The following is a 23,765-nucleotide window of genomic DNA, read 5'->3' on the forward strand; positions in this document are numbered from 1 at the left end:
GCACCATGTGAAGATATGACAGGGTGTCACTGGAAAAAGAAGTGGGAGAACAAATGCAGACAATAAAAAAAAAAGGTTCACACTTTTAAACAGACAAAGACAAACTTTACTCAACTTTATCCAACACAAGAGGACAAGAGGCAGGAAGATTTCCAGGAGTTTACTCTAAAGTAGAGAAGTAATTACTGTATGTTATAGACACTGTATGTTATAGACACATCTATGCAAGATGATAGATAGATAGATAGATAGATAGATAGATAGATAGATAGATAGATAGATAGATAGATAGATAGATAGATAGATAGATAGATAGATAGATAGATAGATAGATAGATAGATAGATAGATAGATAGAATGCATTATGTACAAATATAAGGTGCCCTTATTTTATTTTAAAATATATTTTGAGCTATGTTAACTAATGTTTTTCATTCAGCCCTAACCTTTTACATCTGCTTGACCTACTCAGTTATAAAAAGCTAACCTAAGATTTATCTTTCTTATATTACACAGGAAACAGTCAAAGATAATTCCCTTCTATTCATGCCAAATGTCCTAAAGGTGTACTTGGAAAATGGACAAACCAAATCTTTTCGCTTTGACAATGGTACTTCTATAAAGGTAAGGCTAAGGTTCCTCATTGATTGTATGTGCCTAATTATTTTCTGACTGCTCCAATGAAAAGAGACACTTTATACCTTTTAACATGCCAGAATGGAACCCAGACTAAAACCTAACAAGCATTATAATCAGGGCTTTTTTTCAGGGGAAACTTGGGGGAACTCAGTTCCACCACTGCTGGCTCAGATCCTTTGGTGCCTGTTCACCACAATCACTTGTAAACACAGAAGTCTGGTTTCTGTGTTTACAAGTGACAGCGTTGTAACCCCCTGAACTCTGCACTCTGTATGTAATGCAATCCTGGTATTTAATGCCCCTTTAAGACCCTTCTACTGTTTGTGAAATCTGAACAGGGTCGTGGTTGAGTTCCTGCACCTATTTTCTGAGAAAAAAAGCTCTGATTATAATACATTTAGAACTGCGTTAGCTTTCAATCTACAGGAAATCTTAAGCACCGCTTTACCAAATTCATCGTAGGTACAATCACATGATATGTGAATATGGTAAAGGCATTTGTGAGCAGCAGGAGTATATTAAAGTACAGATATGTGTATAAATTGCCCCTTATTCTCATGTAAGTATTTATTAAAGACTGAGTTACAATAATGGAATCATCACTAGCCTTGCAGCATTGTATTTTTTGTAATCAGTCCATTCAACCATTACCTGAGTAGATATAAACTGGTTTGTTTCCTAGGCTTTGTGGCAGACAGCTGTTCCTCTCTAATTTTCTAGGTGACCCTGGCTTGTAACCTTTTGTTCTTTAGTTATAGCCATTGTTTTAATGGGTTTTCCGGCCCATGGTACAGCTCTGTAAAGCGCTGTAATACCATGCTGTTATAGCTGTTCTCTACCAAATGCTCGCTTTTTACTCTTCCAATACTTGACCTTGCAGCAAGACAAAAACAGTTTTTAGAAAAGTGTTTACACTTCTCAAACATCCTCTTTTAAAAATACCAACTTCAAGAGAGGACACAACATTATTTCCCCATGTTAAGTGCACCCAAACCAACAATTTAAAGTAGTTCTAAAGTATTAAGGTGTTTACCTTAATGCAAGGGTGCTCAACCTGTGCGGAACTACAAGTCCCATGGGGCATTGCAAGGCTGACAGTTGCAAGCATGATTCCCAAAGGCAGAGGCATGATGGGACTTGTAGTTCCACAACAGTTTGAGCACCCATGTCTTAATGTATTCTCTGCTTTAGGGTGGAAAAACGCCTCACTATTTGTCTTTTCCACCCCCATCCCTAAACACTTACCTGGCTCCTGTCACCACTCCAGCACTGTATTGGCGGCAGCATACTCCTCTTACGTCCCACATTCACAGGAGAAACTGAGGGCAGTCTGGAGTCATAAGCTCCTGTTGTTGTCAGTCAAACTCCTGTGACAAGGGAGCAGGGGTATGCCTTACCAGCACTGTTGGGCGCACACAAGTATGGGTGCCTCCTTAGCACTTGGCTTGCTAACGCCCCCCTCCCGAGCAGTGAGAAGAATAACGCGCTGCTGAGGGACTACTAGAAGAGGAGGAAAGGGGCATCTCTGTCCAGTACAAAGAGCAGGCTAGTATAGCATCTTGCTATATCTGTTTTTATCATTTAATATCACTTTAGGAACTTTTAACAGCAAAGTAAGAAAAAATGCTAGTTGCTTCGATTTTATGCTGACCCACAGGCTTCACTACCTTTGGAGTCACCGACTTAGAACACGTATGTAAATCAAGTCAGAGTAAAGTAGTCCTTATCTGCATACTTGCTCTTTGTCAGTAATGCAGTAATTAAAAAAAAATAAACATGACAACTAGCATTTTCATGTTTTTATCAAAATGGCCTTTACATGGTTAAATAGTTACATAGTAGGTAAGAATAGTCAAAGGGTTCAGGGAGCCCCCATGGACCCTGAAACACCAACACAAAAAGGTGGGCGGGGAGGACTATACCGGCACTAGTTAAAGTGAATCTACTCAAACCAGAGCTATCACATAGGTAAATTTAGCAAAATGTATTAGCATAGTATACATAAAAAGCATTAAAATCATACATAGACAGTTTAAAAAAACAAACAGATACACATAGCGTGACAACAATCAGATCACAAAACGTGCAGTCCCTAGAACAGGTAGGTAAGGTTGAATAAAGACAATAGTACTGTACATCCAGTTCAACCTGTGTAGGTGCATGTGTGTCAGTGTCTATAATTATTTCCCATATCCCTGTATGTTGTGTCTGTTGAGATGCACATCCAAGAGTCTTTTAAAAATATCCATACCACCAATTGTGGAAGAGAGTTCCAAATCTTTATTGCCCTGACAGTGAAAAAAACTGCTTCTCCTCCAATCTCATTGTGTGGCCGCGCGTCCTCTGGCACTCCCTGAGACTGAATAGTTTTTTCCTATGTTGGGAGCACCATTTGTAAATTGCATGTCCCCTCTCAAGCGTTGCTTCTCCAACAAGAATACATTTAGTGCTTGCAGGAGTTCCTCGTAATTGAGGGCGTCCAGTCCCCTTATTAGATTTGTTGCCCTTCTTTGGACTCTCTCCAGTTCCAGCACATCCCTTCTGAGGACTGGTGACCTGGACAGAATACTAAAGATGTGGTCTAACCAGAGTTTAAAAATATGGTAGGATTATCGTTTTATCCCCGGAGTATATCCCTTTTTTATGCATGCTAATATTCTGCTGGCTTTGGTAGCAGCAGCTTGACAATGCATGCTATTGCTCAAACTGTCATCCACTAGGACCCCCAGATCTTTCTCCATCCTTGATTCCCCCAGTGGTTCTCCCCCTAGTGGGTAGTTTGCATTTATGTTTTTTGCCCCCAAGTGCATTACTTTACATTTCTCCACTTTAAACCTCATTTGCCATGTATTTGACCACTCCATTATTTTGATCAGATCTTTCTGTTAAATTTCCATAACCTGATGTAAAGTTATTGCCCTGCTTATTTTTGTGTCATTTGCAAAAACTGAGATTGAGCTATTTATCCCATTCTCTATATCATTTATGAATAAATGAAATAGAATTTGTCCCAAGACAGAACTTTGGGGTACCTCCCTTACCACTTCAAACCAGTCTGAGTACACGTTATTTATCACCACCCTTTTGACACGCCCCTGTAACCAGTTTTTTACCCAAAAACAAACCTTATGGTCCATGCCTGCAGACCTCAGCTGGTAAATTAAGCATTTAATTGGGGGACTGAATCAAATGCTTTTGCAAAATTCAGGTACACTAAATCCACAGGCCTTCCCCTGACTAGATGGCAGCTAACTTTCTCGTAGAATGTCAGCAGATTGGTCTGATTAGAACGACCTTTCATAACCCCAAGCTGATTACTTCAAATTATATTTTTCTCTTCAAAAAAGTCTGGATATAATCTCTTATCATCCCCTTTAATAATTTACCAACTATTAATGTTAGGCTGACTGACCTGTAGTTTCCAGGGATTTGTCTTTGCCTTTTTCTGAATATTGGCACCACCTTGGCTTTTCTCAAATCATCTGTTACAATTCCTCAGTATGCTGTCTGCAAAGATTGGAACAATGGTCTGGCTATAACCTGACTGACTTCTCTGAGGACTCCTGGAGTATTGCCATCTGTTCCCAGTGATATATTTGTAATACGTTTATTAAGTCTTTCCATCACTCTGACCTTTGTTAGCCTTCATTTTCCGGTGTAAAAACTGAGGAGAAGAAGAAATTTAGTACAGTTGCCTTCTCTGTGTCATCTGTAACCATCCTCCCATCCTCATTTTGGAAGTGGGCAATGTGCTCTGATCTTGCCTTTTTACTGTTAATATATCCCAAAAATGTCTTTGGATTTTTTTTAACTCTCCTCCGCTATGTGTTTCTTGTAGTCTTTTTTTAGGCCCTCTGATTTCATTCTTACTTATCTAATTGCATTCTTTGTAGTGTTGGAATGCTGACGGTGGCCCACTATTTATTTATATTTTTTAAAGGCCATTTTTAATCGCAATTGTGCTTCTGGAACAATGGTCAAACATTCCCATAGACACACTCCTAAACCCTGTGGACAGCCTTGAAGCTGGTAAAGCTGCAAAGGGTGGACCAACTCAATATTGATTCCTACAGATAGAGTTGAAGCTGTTATAGCTGCAAAGGGTAGACCAACCCAATATTGATTCCTACAGACTAAGACTGGGATGCCATTAAAGTTCATGTGCCTGTAAAGGCAGGTGTCCCAATACTTTTGGTAATAAAGTGTATGTCTGCTATTTTAAGACACAAAAAAAGATGAAAGTTCAGATTTTACTTCCAGTAACCCCTCATTAGTTTTACTCAGTGATGTCAATAAACCCCCGAAAAAAATACATTAATTACAAAAAATATCAAACCATTAGCATACTGTTAATTTATTTATGACAAAACACATGTAATATGTATGTCAGGACACTTTAACTGGAACAATATACAATAAAAGGTGCTAACTGATAAGTCAGTGAGAATTTACATGGCTGAATAATAGCACTTACCATTGGGGGTTAAAGAGAAACTAAAATTCCTCTTAATGTTTTTTTTAGAAGCAGTATACATGAAAGAGATCGACTTAATGAAAACAATCCATGTATGTTAATCAAGAACCTTGTTCCTATGTATAGTTTGTAATCATCTGTGCACATGGGAGCAACCTTTTTAATCCTCTTATGGTACTGCTGATTGGAAACAATAAACTAGCTCATGTAATGATTGGTAGACAGAAGGCACGTGTTCTAGTATGGTTGCTGGAGCACAGTTTTTCATGCATAGCCAAAAAGACATACTATTTACTTTAGTAAGGCTGGCAGGTGCTTTATTGCACCTTTTTGATTCATTTGGAGTTTGAATTTTTCAGAACAATTTCACTTACATTTTTTAACAAGGCCAAAAATGTTAGACTTCAGATGAAACTCCTTTCTCCTGTCCATGTTAGGCAGTAATTAGAATTGCTATTATAAGTAGATTATGTGCTAATATCCTACTATTAAGTAGAATCACATTCCTGATCAACTGTCAACACTTGGATTTGAAGATGACATTAAAGTAGTTTGGTCCTAGAATCCGCCAATGCCTTATTAACAGAAGCAATGAGTTTCTAAGCTTCATAGTACAACTAGCAATGTTTAATTGGCGCCGTAATCTACCTAATCTAAAATATGTCTATTTCATTCTCCATTACATGTTTCATTGTACTTAGCATTTCCTGTTTAACGATCGATGCCATCTGTCTTTGGAACATCCAGAAGCAAAGCTTTGTAGGGCAGATGAAAAATGGACACATTTTTTTACACATTTTTTATCAACTTCTGGAGAAAGTGAACATTACTGTGAATTATTTTACTGTGCTTGCTGTAAATCATTTTTAATATATCTTTTAGTTTGGTGGTAAATTTATCCTTAAAAAATGCAAATGTAATTATGAAACGAACCTTCAGAAAGAGTGATTTGAGAAAGAGATAGATAGATAGATAGATAGATAGATAGATAGATAGATAGATAGATAGATAGATAGATAGATAGATAGATAGATAGACAGATAGACAGATAGATAGATAGATAGATAGATAGATAGATAGATAGATAGATAGATAGATAGATAGATAGATAGATCTGTTAATTGTCTTGCACATTGTTCTGTTTTTATAGGATGTTATTATAACACTTCAAGAAAAGCTTTCGATAAAGTGCATTGAACACTTTTCCCTGATGTTGGAGCAAAGAACAGAAGGAGCTGGAACCAAACTTCTCTTATTACATGAACAGGAGACACTAACTCAGGTTTCTAAATCTTACTTAGTATATATAGTTCAAGCTGGATGCAGCAATTGCAATATTAGAACTTGGTATTTGACTGGTCTAATGCCATTTGTGGCTTGCTTAAAAGAACATCAAAAAATACCAATTGATAATTAATGGAGTATGAACAAAATGGAGACTACAATGTGCAAAACTAAAAGTAAAAAGTGTAAAACCACAACATGTTCCTCTGCAGCGCTGTGATAAATAAACAAATACAAAATCGTAAAAGTGTCCAAAATGTCAACACAATGGGGGAGATTCACTAAAACCGGTACACACAGAATCTGGTGCAGCTGGGAATAGTAATCGATCAGCTTTCAGTTTTTTATTGTCAAAGCTGAATTGAACAAGCTGAAATTAAAAGTTGATTGGTTACTATGCACAGCTTCAGCAGATTCTGATTGCTCCCATTTTAGTAAATTTCCCCCATTGTTTCCTTCCAAATAAGCTGTGCCACATAATCTTCCACAATTCCACCAGTCCTCTCTTCACTCGCACTGAATGCACCATTATCCGCACGTATAGAATGCATAAAGATAAAAACAAGATAAAACATATAGGCATATCGCAATGTGCAGGGTCAAAGTCTCAACACCCAGGTCAGAGCCCATTTGAAGTCACTTCCATTACATTTGGTCATATCCGACTTTCTGAAGGGTATTAATTGTGGAAGATTGTGTGGATATTTTGTACTTATTTGGATACTTTTCAGATATTTATTAATTTATTTATCACACAACTGCAGAGGAACACGTTGTGGTTTTGCACTTTTTTCTTTTATTTTTGCACATTATGGTCTCCATTTTTGTTAATGTTTTGGGGGTTTTGTTGTGTGGCAGCAGTGATAATAATTATTTTAGAGAGTAATATTTGCTTTTGAGGTTTATACACAAAGGGAATATATCTTTATTGCTACTATTTTGTTTTTATATACATTCACTTCAGCATTGAGTAAGGGGTTGTTAAGATTAATGTAGTGTGCAATATAAGAGTATAGAAGATAGTCCAATCTATGGTTAACCTCTTCCCACTCACAATCTGTATATTAAGGTTCCCCAGCACGATGCCCCATGCTGGGAATACATTGTTAAATTCCCTTTCTTACTAAACAACCAAACAACTTTTTATGCAGCTGGTGGCTCTGAATTCTGGCTGTCGGTATCAGCTCCAGTCCCCATTGGCAAGTGTATTGTATTTAATTGTATAAGTGTATTTAAGTGTATGACATTAATTTTAAAAACTTTTTTATTTATTTAAAAAGTATACCAAACAAAAAAAAATGTAATAAAAATAAAATAAAAAATACAAAGTATTTAGGCATGCAAATTAGTTATACAATTATTGTCAACTGATGTATGCTGATACTGACAAAGTTGGCCTTAGCACCTAGTCATCAACTACTCTAGTCATGAAAGGGTTAAACAAAACCCCAGAGCTGACAATTTAGTCTCAGGCCCCGTACACACGACCGAGTTTCTCGGCAGAATTCAGCCAGAAACTCGATCGGAGCTGGATTCTGTCGAGAAACTCGGTCGTGTGTACACTTTTCAGCGAGGAAGCCGACGAGGAACTCGTCGGGCCAAATAGAGAACATGTTCTCTATTTCCTCGTTGTTCAATGAGGAAAGTCGGCCCGCCGAGATCCTCGGCGGCTTCCACACTGAACTCGACGAGGAACTCGATGTGTTTGGCACGTCGAGTTCCTCGGACGTGTGTACGGGGCCTCAAAGTTAGGTCATTGTAAAGTGTTGTAATGTGGTAAAGTGCACTATTTACAGCTGGAGTCACTACTGATCCTGGTTGACTCCTTTGTCAGAGAATTCCAAAGGTCACCACTTTTTATGTAATGCCACGTACACACGATCGGTTCGTCTGATGAAAACGGTCTGATGGACCGTTTTGATCAGACGAACCGATCGTGTGTGGGCCCCATCGGTTTTTTATCCATCGGTGAAAAAACAAGGAACTTGTTTTAAAATTATCTGATGGTTAGGTCCGATAGAAAAAAACGTCTGTGGGTACGTCCATCGGTTAAAAATCCATGCATGCTCAGAATCTTCCGACGCATGCTCGGAAGCATTGAACTTCATTTTTCTCAGCACGTCGTTGTGTTTTACGTCACCGCATTCTGAAACGATCGTTTTTTTTAACTGAACGTGTGTGGGCACGACTGATGAAAGTCAGCTTCATCGGATATCTGATGAAAAAATCCATCAGACCGTTTTCATCGCATGAACAGATCGTGTGTACAGGGCATTAGTGTCAGAAATGCTGGCATTTAATCAGATCTCCTCGAAGATATTTTTTGTTAATATTTAGTTTTTTTGTAGCATAAAATATTGCATGGGTAAATCAGCATTTAATCCCACTGTATAGGCACTTCAGAATAAATAGCATATACAATATTTAATTAATACCTTTCATACCCTTCTAGTAGTTGTGGCTTGTTTGCATTCTTGGTATGGCATTTTGTGTACTGTGAAATTTGTCATTTTTCAACTAACAAGTAAAATATCTGTTTTCTGAAAGCACTATTTTTATATCCAATTTAAAATGTCTAGGTGACTCAGAGACCCAGTTCGCATATGATGAGATGTCTGTTTAGAATAAGTTTTGTTCCAAAGGATCCAATTGACCTTCTTCGGAGGGACCCAGTTGCCTTTGAATATTTATATGTGCAGGTAAGATCTCATACTCATGTTGAACAACTGTTGCAATTTAAAGTTTAATCCCTCTAATCCTGTACAGCCAAGGAAGATGCCTTCTTAGCCTCTATTCGATGTGAAGTGGCCATGGTGCTGCACATGTGATCAGTTACAACACCTGCATTTCACAGTTTGGTTCAGATACTAAGCAACTGTGATAACTCTGATTCATGGCATGCCTTAAATGTCACCATTATGGGAAGCAGTTAATCAATGGGTTTAGTTTTGATTTAGAAGATTTGTATCTATACAGGTTACACATTTTTATTATGTAACAAAATGAAATAAAATAATATTGACAACTGAATTGCGTCAGAGAATTTGCGCTTATGAGAATGTAACACATTGCCTGCCATTAACACTTAGCAATCATGAGCTATGTCAGGTGCTGGTTTGCAGATATTTGTTTTCTAATGTAAAAAATGCATTACTTGAGTCTAATGCCCCATCTGCTGGTTGATTTCAGAGTTGCAATGATGTGGTTCAGGAGAGATTTGGACCAGAGTTAAAGTATGATATTGCTTTGAGACTAGCAGCACTCCAGATGTACATTGCAACAGTCACCACCAAGCAGACGCAGAAAATCTCTCTAAAATATATTGAGTAAGTATACATGCTTATCCACCCAAGCGTATCTTTGTGAATCCTCTGCATATCATCCTCTGCATTATATACTGTAAAATGTTCATTTCCTTTGACATCATATATTTTTGTGTGTCTGATATATCTAACGCTGTAGAATCATAAATACCATACAGTTGTGTAGCAGAGGAAGAGCCCTTCAAATTAAATTATTGCAGAATTATTATTTAAAGCGGAGTTCCACCCAAAAATGTTACTTCCACTTTTCGTAAACCTCCCCCCCCTCTGGTATCACATTTGGCACCTTTCAGGGGGGAAAGGGAAGCAAATACCTGTCTAATACGGGTATTTAGCTCCCACTTCTGGGCATAGATAGCTGTAGTATCTGGCGCCTCCTCTGTTCCCCTCGCTGTCTTCCGGGAGACACACAGGTCCCAGAAGACAGCAGGGACCATTCAGATCGCGCAGTACGACTCGAGCATGCGCAGTAGGGAACCAGGAAGTGAAGCCGCAATGCTTCACTTTCTTATTCCCTTACCGAAGATGGCGGCGGCAGCACCCGAGAGCCGAGGGACAGATCATCTTCGGGTGCCGACATCGCGGGCGTCCTGGACAGATAAGTGTTCATATTTTAAAAGTCAGCAGCTGCAGTATTTGTAGCTGCTGACTTTAACCACTTCCAGACCTGCGCACGACGATGTACGTCCTATTTTTAAAGATTGATATCTCGGTAACGGCAGCAGCTGCTGCCACAACCGAGGTATCGATCTTTAGTGTGCGCGGTCCGGTACATGATAACGGCGGTCTCCGCGGCGGATTCGCTGCGAGATCGCCGTTATCGGTGGCGGGAGAGGGCCCCCCCTCCCGCCTCTCTCCCGCGCCCTCCGCCGCTTACCGGAGCCGTCGGTAGCGGCGGAGGAGATCGGGACCGTTCGGCAGCTGAGCGGGGACGAGACTGAAGGAAAAATCTCCTTCGCCCGTCCCCATAGCTCTGCTGGGCGGAAGTGACGTCAAAACGTCAGTCCCGCCCAGCCTCTTAAAGAGACAATTTTTTTTTGTCATTTGAAAAAATGACAGTTTAAATTTTTTTATTTTTTTTTTTTGCATTTTAGTCTAATTATGAGATCTGAGGTCTTTTTGACCCCAGATCTCATATTTAAGAGGACCTGTCATGCTTTTTTCTATTACAAGGGATGTTTACATTCCTTATAATAGGAATAAAAGTGATAATTTTTTTTTTTTCAGTGTAAAAAGTAATAAAATAAATAAAAATAAATAAGAAAACCAAAAAAAAATTTTTTAAAGCGCCCCGTCCCGACGATCTCGCGCACAGAAGCGAACGCATACGCAAGTAGCGCCCGCATATGAAAACGGTGTTCAAATCACACAAGTGAGGTATCGCCGCGATCGTTAGAGTGAGAGCAATAATTCTAGCCCTAGGCCTACTCTGTAGCTCAAAAAATGCAATCTCTAGAATTTTTTAAACATCGCTTATCGAAATTTTTAAGGGTAAAAGTTTGACGCCATGCCACGAGTGGGCGCAATTTTTAAGCCTGACATGTTGGGTATCATATTAATCGGCGTAACATTATCTTTCACAATATATAAAAAAATTGGGCCAAATTTATTGTTGTCTTATTTTTTAATTCAAAAAAGTGAATTTTTTCCAAAAAAAAGTGCGCTTGTAAGACCGCTGCGCAAATACGGTGTGACAAAAAGTATTGAAATGACCACTATTTTATTCTCTAGGGTGTTAGAAAAAAATATATATATAATGTTTGGGGGTTTTAAGTAATTTTCTAGCAGGAAAAACTGTTTTAGTCTTGCAAACACCAAATCTGAAAAACACCTAAGGTCTGGAAGTGGTTAAAAAAAAATGTCGGAACTCCGCTTTAACGCAAAGTCCACACAATAGGTTGTACACTATATTGTCAAAAGTATTGGGACACCTGCCTTTACACACACATGAACTTTAATGGCATCCCAGTCTTAGTCCATAGGATTCAATATTATGTTGGCCCGCCCTTTGCAGCTATAACAGCTTCAACTCCTCTGGGAGGGCTGTCCACAAGGTTTAGGAGTTTGTCGATGGGAATATTTGACCATCCAGAAGTGCATTTGTGAGGTCAGGCACTGATGTGGACGAGAAGACCTGGCTCACAATCACTGCTAGAATTCATCCTAAAGGTGTTCTATCGGGTTGAGCTCAGGACTCTTCTTCCACCCCAAACTCGCTCATCCATGTCTTTATGGACCTTGCTTTGTGCACTGGTCTAAATCATTTAGTTGGGGGGGGGGCTATGGTGTGGGGTTGTTTTTCAGGGGTTGGGCTTGGCCCCTTAGTTCCAGTGATGGGAACTTTTAAGGCATCAGCATACCATGACATTTTGGACTATTTCATGCCCCCAAATTTGTGGGAACAGTTTGGGGATGGCCCCTTTCTGTTCCTGCACGACCAGTGCACAAAGCAAGGTCCATAAAGACATGAATGAGTGAGTTTGGGGTGGAGGAACTTGACAGAGTCCTGACCTCAACCTGATAGAACACATTTGGGATGAATTGGAGCAGAGACTGCGAGCCAGGCTTTCTCGTCCACATCAGTGCCTGACCTCACAAATGCACTTCTGGAAAAATGGTCAAACATTCCCATAGACACACTCCTAAACCTTGTGGAAAGCCTTCCCAGAAGATTTGAAGTTGTTACAGTTGCAAAGGGTGGGTCATCTCAATATTGAACCCTACGAACTAAGACAGTGATGCCATTAAAGTTCATGTGCGTGTAAAGGCAGGTGTACCAATACTTTTGACAATATAGTATATATTATGATACATCATTACACATTTAAACTACATTTAAAAAAAATATAATACTGTAATGATTTGCTACTCTTTAAGATCTACTGCCATTGCCCCTTCAGGCTGTACAAAACTCAATGGGATGCTGTGTTTTACTGATGAGATCAGTTTGTTCGCAAAACCTCAGTCTGCAGTCTCTCAGGAAAACGTCTGTCCTGAAGGCGCAGTTATTCTTAACAGTGTAAATGAAGATTTACAGAAAAAGCACAGCATGCTGTCACATATGGGTATGCCAGCATGGTGTGCTAAACCTACCTACCAGCCACGCCTCCCTCTCTGCTTGAAATAAGAAGTCCACAACCGCATTTAAAAGAAGCGTCCTAAAAACCTTGTGTTCTTTTGGGCCACTCATGTGCAGTATTTATAGCCGTTGATATTTTCCATATTTTGTCATGTTACAACCAAAAACGAAAACATTTATTTTATTGGAATTTTATGTGATAGGCCAACACAAAGTGGTACATAATTGTGAAGTGGAAGGAAAATGATCAATGGTTTTCAATCTTTTTTTACAAATAAATATGTGAAAAGTGTGGGGTGCATTTGTATTCAGTCAATACTTTGTAGAACCACCATTCACTGCAATTACAGCTGCAAGTCTTTTTGGAAATGTCTCTACCAGCTTTGCACATCTAGAGAGTGACATTTTTGCCCATTCTTCTCTCAAATATCTCAAGCTCTGTCAGATTGGATGGAGAGCGTCTGTGAACAGTAATTTTCAAGTCTTGCCACAGATTCTCAATTGGATTTAAGTCTGGACTTTGACTGGGCCATTCTAACACATGAATATGCGTTGATCTAAACCATTCCATTGTAGCTCTGGCTGGATGTTTAGGGTCATTGTCCTGGCAGAAGGTGAACCTCCGCTCCAGTCTCAAGTCTTTTGCAGACGCTAACAGGTTTTCTTCTAAGATTGCCCTGTATTTGGCTTCATTCATCTTCCCATCAACTCTGATCAGCTTCCCTGTCCCTGCTGAAGAAAAACATCCCCACAACATGATGTTGCCACCACCATGTTTCACACTAATGATTGTGTGTTTAGGGTGATGTGCAGTGTTAGTTTTCAGCCACACATAGCATTTTGCTTATTTGACCAGAGCACCTTTTTTACTGTATCCCCCACATGGTTTCTTGCAAACTGCAAACAGGACTTCTTATGGCTTTCTTTCAACAATAGCTTTCTTCTTCTCCCACCTGAGCTGTGGACAGGGCCGGATTTGCTCTCCCTGCCGCCCCAAGGCCAGGTTCCGCAATGCACCCCCTCCCCACCAACCAACCCCCCCCCCCCCAAATCAACAGGGAATGGCAACCGGATGGCAGGGGTGGCACAGTTAGTTCAAATATTGTTTTATCACTTTTTTTATTTTTATTTATTTGTAGCTTGTCGCTTACTTTTTTTTTTTTGTATAATTTTCTTCTTATTTTTCTTATTATTTACTTTTTAATTACTTTTTTATTTTATTAATTAAATTATTATTTCTTAGTATTTATTCATTTTTTTAGCAATTCTTTTTGACTTAACTTTTTTGCTATGACACAGGGAATTGTTTTCTCCTGTGTGATAGCAAAAAAGTTAAAAAGTGGACGGACGGGAGCACACATTTTACAAGTGATTTAGGCGACATCGCCCCCATAACTTACCGCCCTTAACTGTATGTTCCGGGCGTCGGGGTAATCTATGCCACTGCCGCCCCTTGGCTCCCTGCCGCCCCAAGGCCTGGCCTCAGTGGCCTTGTGGGAAATCCGGGCCTGGCTGTGGATCTCTGCAGCTCCTCCAGAGTTATCATGGGCCCTTTGGCTGCTTCTCTGATTAATGTTCTCCTTGCCCGGCCTATCAGTTTAGGTGGACGGCCATGTCTTAGTAGGTTTGCAGTTCTGCCATACTCCTTCCATTTTCAGATGATGAATTTAACAGTGCTCTATGAGATGCTCAAAGAATTAAATATTTTTTTTATAACCTAACCATGCTTTAAACTTCTCCACAACTTTATCACTGACCTGTCTGGTGTGTTCCTTGGCCTTTGTGATGCTGTTTGATTGTTTCTGTATTGATACTGAGTGTAAATTACACACAGGTGGACTCTATTTACTAATTAGACAAATTCTGAATTGGTTCCACTAGACTTTAGTTAGGGGTATAAGAGTAAAGGGGGCTGAATACAAATGCACGCCATGCTTTTATTTGTAAAAAAAAATGGAAAACCATTTATCATTTTCCTTCTACTTGGATAGAGTACTACTTCACAATGTGTGCCACTTTGTGTTGGTCTATCACATAAAATCCCAATAAAATAAAAATTTATGTTTTTGGTTGTGATATGACAAAATTAGTAAAATTTCAAGGGGTATGAATACTTTTTCAAGGCACTGTAAATGACAGGATGGAGTATCAAGAAAGAGTACACACTGCGCAACTCAAAAGAACAGGACGTCGCTCCCTCCCAAAGCACAAGGGGGTGCTGGTCCCAACTCATTTTGTCCCTACAATAACTCAGGATGGAGCCATCACTGGCTGCAGAGGATTTGAAGAAGCTTTTCCTAAATACAGTTGGGGTAGGTTTAGCACACTATTCTTTCTAAAAGCGAAGTTACACCTATTTTAAACTCAGCAGCTACAAAAAGCGTAGCTGCTGACTTTTAATAATCGAACACTAACCTGTCCCACGGTCCAGCGATGTGGGCTAACGAAGCCTAGCCCTTCTCCCCCTCCTCTATGTGGCGCCAGCATTGTAACTGTGACATGTCCCAGAAGATTGCACCATTGTCAGCTCATCAACTCCGATCTGAATACAACAAGTCTAGGAACGCAAGCCACCAGTGGGGAACCCCAGGGCACACGTGCGGACCAGGCATATTTGTATATCTTTATTTACGGCTGGATTAGCTCAGTGCCAGCTCCAAGGCACTTGTACATGTGAGTGGACAAACATATATATTTTTTAACTTTAATACATTTTTATGACATACTATACCATGATAGCAGTGGCGGCTGGTGCTCAAAATTTTTGGGGGGGCAAAAACAAACGAAAAAAAACCCACATCAATTGTAGCCTCACTTTGCCCATCAAACGCAGCCACTGTGCCCATCAATTGTCGCCACTGTGCCATCAAACGCAGCCACTATGCCCATCAATTGTTGCCACTGTGCCATCAATTGATGGCACTGTGCCATCAATTGTCACCACTGTACCATGCCATCAATTGTCACCACTGTGCCATCAAACGCAGCCAATGTGCCATCAATTGTCACCACTGTGCCATGCCATCAATTGTCAACACTGTGCCATGCCATCAATTGTCTCCACTTTGCCATGCCATCAATTGTCACCACTGTGCCATCAAACGCAGCCACTGTGCCATCAATTGTCACCACTGTGCCATGCCATCAATTGTCATCACTGTACCATGCCATCAATTGTCACCACTGTGCCATGCCATCAATTGTCGCCTCTGTGCCATGCCATCAATTGTCACCACTGCGCCAGTTTGCCCTCACAAAAACCGCCAGTTTGCCCCCACAAAAAGCCAGTTTTCTTCTTTTCCCACAAAACACACACAAATAACTGGTAATCCTGTTAGTCTTCCTACTTCTGCCCATGTTTCCTGGTCGGTTCTATCAGTGCTATCCACAGGTTCAGTTATGGTATTGACAGCAGTTGACATTGAAAATTGGTATCTGTCAGCAATCACAGATATGCACAGTTCAGTCTTCAAAGAGAACAGCAGGTCACCACGCTAAAGCACGGAGAGCCTGAAGATCCTTGGTCAGTCTGTGTCATCGCAGGCTGACATGCCCCCCGCCCAGCCATGCCGCCAGTGATCACAGTGGCATCAGTTTGTAGACTGAGCCTGGAAGCTTTATTAAATGTAACATTATAATCACTTTCAAAATCTGAATTGCATCTTTACGAATGAATATGAGAAATAAACAAATGCTGGTCTTTCTACAGAAAAGAATGGGGATTAGAGACCTTCCTTCCATCTGCTGTGTTGCAAAGCATGAAGGAAAAGAATATAAAAAAAGCACTGTCACACCTTGTCAAAGCTAATCAAAACCTCGTTCCTCCGGGCAAAAAGGTAAACCATTCACGTTGAAGAAGTCTGAAATATAAGAAAGGAGAACATGAAAATACTATTTACATGGACTGTATGAGATTTCATCACTGTGTCGAGAAATGTATAGCTGTTTCAATCCCTTCTTAATGTATCAGATTTAGACACTTGCATTGTAAAACCAGTTGATATCTTGCATGCTTCAATAATGGCCTGGATGTAGTTATGAGAAGTCCTGACACTGGGCTACATTCAGATAGGTTAGCATATTCCTTGCGTAAAAGATGCGGCCGGCCTGGAATTGCAGCCTAAGATCCGACGGTGTAAGACACTTACACCTGTCGGATCTTAGGGATATCTATGCGTAACTGTTTCTCTGAATCAGGCGCATAGATACGACGGCCGGACTCAGAGATACGACGGCGTATCAGGAGATACGCCGTCGTATCTTCTTACTGAATCCGGCCCACTGTCTCTAACCTTTACCCTAAATAAACATTGCAACTTAACAGTCTTTAAATGTGGTGGCTGCATTCATTTTCTTTTTTTAAGGCTTTTTTACTTTATTTTCACCCGGTGAAATATTGCTTAGTGGGTGGAATAATGCTGGCCATCAGATTAAAGACAGCCAGTGAAAGGGAAAGGGTGCTGTGGGGGATCTCTGAATTTAAGGTGTATATTGTGGCAAAAGCTTTTTATTTTATCTTTTAATTGATTATTGATTTGTATCTTGCTGTTTTTGGCTGCAGTTCTGCTTAAAAAGGTTAGTTCAGCTTTACAGAAAAAACATGTAAAGGTGAATTAACACTAAACACCCCCCCCCCCCTCCCCTTCAGTCCCTTCTGTACTTACCTCCAGGGTTGCTGAGCATTCAGCACCTCAGCAGCCAGTCCAGCTGTCTAGAGATTTGAAATTCCAGCTCTTTCCATCTTCTCAGTGCAGCACCTCTGTCCTTAATCTGATGGCCAGCATTATTCTATCCGCTTTATATAAGTCCAGGTCATCTTGGACATGCTCCAGTCAGTGACTGGACAATGAAAGAAGAAGTAGCACAGAGATGTGCTTCTTGCCAGCATATACTGTAAATTAATTGTCCCCTGCTGTTAAGGGAATGCAAGAGGCCAGGTGACCAGGTGAAATTGATGTACTTACACTGCTCACACTTAAAAAATGCATTTTAGGAGGAATTTTTGATTTTAAAGTGGTTGTAAACCCATTACAACCACTTTAACCTACAGGTAAGCCTATATTAAGGCTTACCTGTAGGTGCAAGAAATATCTCCCAAACCTAAAAGGCTTAGGAGATATTTGCAAAAAGTAGTGGCACCAATGTCTACGGCGCATGCGCCATAGACATCGGGCGCAGGCGCACTGAGCGTGCCGCTTCTAACGGTGATCATGCCGTTAGTCGCGGCACCCGTGCGCATGTGCAGGAGTGACGTCATCGCTGCTCAGGGAGCAGCGATACCCGGAAGTCAATCCTGGTATAATAGCGGTGTCGAGGGAGGCGAACGAGGGCCGCTGCGGGGGCTTCGATCTCAGGTAAGTAATTCAAAATGAGCTAGTATGCTATGCATACTAGCTCATTATGCCTTTTTCTTGCAGGTTGGTTTTTTATTTCTTTTTTTGGACGAGAGGGTTTACTTCCTCTTTAAACACTAGTAGGTAGATTCAGTAAGAGTTAGGCTGACTTATCTGTAGATAAGCCGGCCAAACTCAGAATCTACGCCGACCTATGTTTAAGCGTGTGCTCAAACAGAGATACGCTTAAACATATCTAAGATAGGACGGCTTGCGCCGTCCTATCTTAGATTGCAATTTTTCGGATGCCCGCTAGGTGGCGCTTCCATTGCGGTCGGCGTAGATTATGTAAATGAGGGGATACGCCGATTCACGAACGTACGCCCGGCCGACTCAGTACTTTTACGCCGTTTGCGTAAGAGATAGGCCGCATAAAGTTAGAGCTAGGCCCTAGTGGAATAGTAATGTTAGGTATGGCCGCCGTTCCCGTCGTTTGCGTAAGTCGTCCGCGTATCGGGATTTACGTCGTTTACGTCCACGTCAAAATCAATAGTCCCGTACGGCGTACTTAGCCGCAATGCGCACTGGGAAGTGTAGGCGCCCGGCGCATTCGCAGTAGCCAAAGAATGTCAAAAACGTGAGGTCAAGCCTCATTATCAATAAACACGCCCCCCTCCAACCCATTTGAATTAGGCGCCCTTACGCCCGCCGCGTTTACACTACGCCGCCCTAAGTAAGGAGGCAAGTGCTTTGAGAATCATGTACTTGCCTCTCTTACTTAAGGCGGCGTAGTGTAAACACGATAGGCTACGCCGCCGCAAATTAGCGCGCCCCTACCTGAATCTACCCATAGCTGTTTGGGCCAATTTTTTACTTTTTCACATACGGGATAAAATCAGCATTTATTTCTAGAAACTATTTAGAACCTCCAAATATTATATATTTTCTGAAAGCAGAGGCTCTGGTAAAAAAAATGGTGGCTGTGGTAATTTTTTATGTCACACAATATTTGCTGGAAAAAAATACACTTAAATGTATTTTAGTGCAGACAAACACAAAATTTAAAAATGTTGTTGCATCGAGTAAATAGATACCAAGCATGTCAAGATTTAAAATTGTGCATGCCCGTGAAATATCTGGCAGCTGTAAAATGCCTTTGCTGTTGTCTACAGGTTAGAAGTGAAAGAAGTAGATTAGGCATGCTGGTGTAGAGTAGCTTACAACCACATGCACATTCGCTCTACAATTGGCCCATACCATGTAGGTTGCTTTAATTGGCATCTGATTGGGCTAACTGTAGAGTGAATGTGCATGTGGTTGTAAGCTACTCTGGATCAGTGCTGAATTATATGTCAGCAGTTGTTCCATATAAATATGCATAGGGCATAAAGAAATGACATTCATTTGTAAATTACATTGTATAAAAAAAATGCAAACTAATGCCAAAACCATCCATAGCCCTAAGCAGACAGCACATTTTAATTACTCTTTATATCTTTTGCAGCTATCTGCTCTACAAGCCAAAGTGCACTATCTGAAGTTCCTTAGTGACTTGCGCTTATACGGAGGACGTGTATTTAAAGCAAAATTGGTTGTAAGTGCTGTATTATGTAATACTTTATGCATAGTCTAGTATTTCAGACACATAGCTGTCCATAATTTATCTTTACTGCAATATGTGACTTTCTGTATCAATCAATGTGTAATTAATTTTGAAAGCTGGTAAAAAGGGTCATCAATATTTCCTGGGCAATTTCCCACACGTCTTCTAGATTGAGTATACATGGAAATTATTGAAATCATTTTCCCAGCTGTACAAATATACATGTTGCATCTTACTTTAAATTGTAATATCGTTCCCAATCCATATTCATTTAATCAGCAAATGCATTTATAATGTTTACTCCACTGCACAATTTATTTTTAACCTTGCCTTGATAAATTGGCCAGCAGACAAGTAGAAAATGTAACCCTCTAATATCCTTGTGCTTACAGCAGGGAGAAAAACATTCAGATGTGACCTTGTTAGTTGGTCCCCGATATGGTATCAGTCACGTAATCAACACAAAAACAAACTTGGTAGCCCTACTTGCTGACTTCAGCCATGTGAATCGGATTGAAATGTTTACAGAAGATGAAATAATAGTCAGAGTAGAGCTTCATGTTCTTGATGTAAAAGTAAGTACAGTTTTGTGCAAATTTTGTTTTAAGACCGGCTCTATGTATGTGTATAGCAGGCACTGTGCTTGCCCCGCCTCTCTTTTTTCCCTTTGTATTTTGTATTTTGTGAATGGGTTCACATAATACAAAGCACTCTCTGATTGAACAGGAGCAATTTTGCAGCTGCTGGAAATGAGACCAGAAGGTCCAACATTGGAGGACCGGAAGCAGGGCTTTTTTTCAGCGGGAACGCGGGGGAACGCAGTTCCGGCACCTCCTGGACTGACTGTATGTAATGACAAGGGGTGCTGGGGTGTGCTGCAGGGTATTGATAATCACTGCTGGGGCATCTATTCTAGCTGGAAGGTATCTATTTTTGCAGGGGGTGGTCTATTGTTGCTGGTGGGGGATCTTAAGTTGCTGGGGGGATCAGTTGTTGCTGAAAGAGATCTACTGTTTGGGGGAGGGGTCTATTGTTGGCTGATGGCTAATGGAGAGTCTGTTAATGCTGGCTGTGCAGAAATCTGTTGATGTTGCCGGGAGTCTATTATTGCTGGGAGGGGGGGGGGGGGTTTATTGAGAGTTGATCCTTTGCTGTTAGCAGGGTCTATTGTTGCTGGCTGCAGGGGATCCGGCTTTTCTTGATATTGTTACAAAATTCCATAGAAATTACTTTAAAAAAATGATACTTGGTTCTGTATTGTCTAATAGGGGCGGTACTGGGGAGATGGGTAGGAGGATGGAACCAAGGGACGGTGCTCGGAGGTGGGTTGGGGGCGGAGAAAGGGGGTGACTCGGAAAGGGGGAGTTCCTGCACCTATTGTCTGAGAAAAAAAGCCCTGACCGGAAGTAAAGCAATAGCTATAAAAATTGTAAATGAAACTGAAAAGTCCACAAGGTGGCATGCACTTGGACCTAACCCCTAGTAATTCAGAACATTTTAGAAATCAGTTTAATTTCTGGGGTTCAATTGTAATAGGCTCCTGCTGCATCTATCCTTGGTTGCCTACCGATGAACCTGTAGCACAAAAAACTAGTAGGAGTGTATTCCATCATACCCAGTTTGAGGCCACCTGTTATAAGATGTATAACAAAATGTAATCATATATCAGGTTTATATTTAAGCAACATCTCCATTTTGTTTTGTGTGAGACTTTAAACACAAGCGAGGTGGATGGATGAATCCCCCCTGTGAGGACATTGTATTCTTACAGCAGGACTATCCACTGTCAGAATACACCAATCAGTGGCTGAAGCTGAATGGCTGCAGCCACTGAGCGAGAAAAGTTCTCCAACATTCTCGTGCAACAGAAGACATCTATGTCTGTCGAGCGGGGATGGCAATGCATGGGTCGAATTTCGATCCATCTATAGCCAGCTTAAGTTCCAACAATTTGCTTTATCTAAGGTTTTCATAACAATACGCAATATGAGTACCCCCTGTCAGGACACTGTATTCTTACAGCAGGACTATCCACTGTCAGAATACACTGATCAGTGGCTGAAGCTGAATGGCTGCAGCCACTGAGCGAGAAAAGTTCTCCAACATTCCCGTTCAACAGAAGTCGATCTATGTCTGTCGAGCGGGGGTGGTCATGCATGGGTAGAATTTCGATCCATCTATAGCCAGCTTAAGTTCCAACGATTTGCCTTATCTAAGGTTTTCATAACAATACGCTGTTTATAAAATAACATTTGTAAAAGTTAGATCAAACAATATTTGACCTTATAGAAAAGTAGTCTAATAATGACCTTTTTTAGCATTATCTACATACATTAGAATAGCTTCCTTCCTACTGAACTATGGCAAATATATGTCCAGTAGTATAGAGCTTTGCTTTGAAGTTGACAGCACAATTTGCATAAGCTAAAATAATGATCTGTTGTTATGTTTTATGACCTTGTTTTTCTCTTACAGCCTATAACGTTGCTTATGGAGTCATCGGATGCCATGAACCTTGCCTGTTTAACAGCAGGTTATTACCGACTTTTGGTAGATTCCAGACGTTCGATATTTAATGTGGCAAATAAAAACATGGCCAATCGTGAAGCAGGTAAATTGACTATAGTTTTTGCTATGCATCTTATTTAGCCCTTAAAGTGGAGTTCCACCCATTTTTTTATGTTTGTCTGTGCTGCATGCCCTAATCTCATATAGCTAGAAGTCCGAAATGTTTATGCATGCATCCCGCACATAGTCAGTGTTTAACTAGATAACGTTGATAACGTTGTCTAACTATTTAAATTTTTATATTGGGTGTTGGTGATGGGTGTCAAAGTATCTAAATTTATGTGATTGCTAAATTTTTATATCAATAAACCCCTTTTTCTATGCGGCATGGCCCACATTTGGCATCTTTATCTCCGGGAGGACACATTTCTCTTTGTATTACATTGATTCTGCCATTGGACACCGCACCTTAATTAGTGAGTCCGCAATTAACGGGTTGCTGTGACAGGAAGAACATCCTGCACAGTTAATTAATATAGTGAACATAGGACCTGCTCCCCTCTTTTTTCCTAGAAGTCACCTTGAAGTATGTAGTACATGAACCTTTTCTGAAGTTGGAGCTACTTCAGTAGTGTACATTAAGACGGCTCTCATTCACTAACATGGGATATCAAATGTATCTAAGTGAATTATACTTTGTGCCTTTCAGGATAAATTGGTCCTTAATTTGCTGGTAAATGTTAATAGATATGTCCTGATTTTTATTTATTTTTTATTATAAAAACATTTGGCCAAAAAAAGTAAAAAAAAAAAAAAAACATTTTTAATCTTTGGCTGTATATTTCTTGCCATTACTATGACCCACCACCAAAAAAAAATCCCATAATAAATTTCCCTACTGTTCCATACATATATGTGTATATTATTTGTTATTTGTACCCTTAGTGGGGCAAGAAACATTAGTGCATATTTTTACCTTAACTAAAATACACTGATTCTGTCACTAAGGTTCTCTAAAAAAAACCTCTGAGGGCTTCACAGAACAGCTGTATTTATACTGAGAATAAATTACACACAGGTGGAGTTTATTTACTAATTAGGTGACTTCTGAAGGCAATTGGTTACACTAGAATTTAGTTAGGGGTATCAGAGTAAAGGGGGCTGTATAAAATGCGTGCCACACTTTTCAGATATTTATTTGTAAAAATAAAAAATACACTATTCATAACTATCCTTCCACTTCACAATTATGTGCCACTTTGTGTTGGTCTATCAAATAAAATCCCCAAATTTTTTTTTTACGTTTTTGGTTGTAACATGACAAAATGTGGAACATTTCAAAGGGTATGAATACTTTTTCAAGGCACTGTATAGCGGAAGATATGCCCAGATTGTGTGTGCTGTATGTGCACATCCCAGCTAATCATGTACAACTATGAACAGAATATGTAGTCATGGACCTTGAGTGGACGTGTAGAAGAGAAACTGTAAAAACAACTTTATTATGTATCATTAAAACTAT

General features: G+C 40.1%; 1 protein-coding gene across 2 annotated transcripts in view; it reads left to right on the forward strand.

Annotated features, from left to right (window-relative positions):
- The window catches only part of FRMPD4 (FERM and PDZ domain containing 4), a 456,264-nt gene that overhangs the window by 406,572 nt on the left and 25,927 nt on the right, over positions 1-23,765 (forward strand). For both annotated transcript variants that reach the window (XM_040336513.1, XM_040336512.1), the window contains exons 8-15: positions 517-624; positions 6,264-6,395; positions 8,977-9,096; positions 9,587-9,723; positions 16,509-16,635; positions 19,637-19,726; positions 20,128-20,310; positions 22,211-22,346. In XM_040336513.1, the coding sequence (XP_040192447.1) occupies positions 517-624; positions 6,264-6,395; positions 8,977-9,096; positions 9,587-9,723; positions 16,509-16,635; positions 19,637-19,726; positions 20,128-20,310; positions 22,211-22,346 (1,033 nt within the window). The remainder of the gene's footprint in view (positions 1-516; positions 625-6,263; positions 6,396-8,976; positions 9,097-9,586; positions 9,724-16,508; positions 16,636-19,636; positions 19,727-20,127; positions 20,311-22,210; positions 22,347-23,765) is intronic.

This window comes from Rana temporaria, chromosome 2, assembly GCF_905171775.1.
Source record: "Rana temporaria chromosome 2, aRanTem1.1, whole genome shotgun sequence".
Classification (NCBI taxonomy): Eukaryota; Metazoa; Chordata; class Amphibia; order Anura; family Ranidae; genus Rana; species Rana temporaria.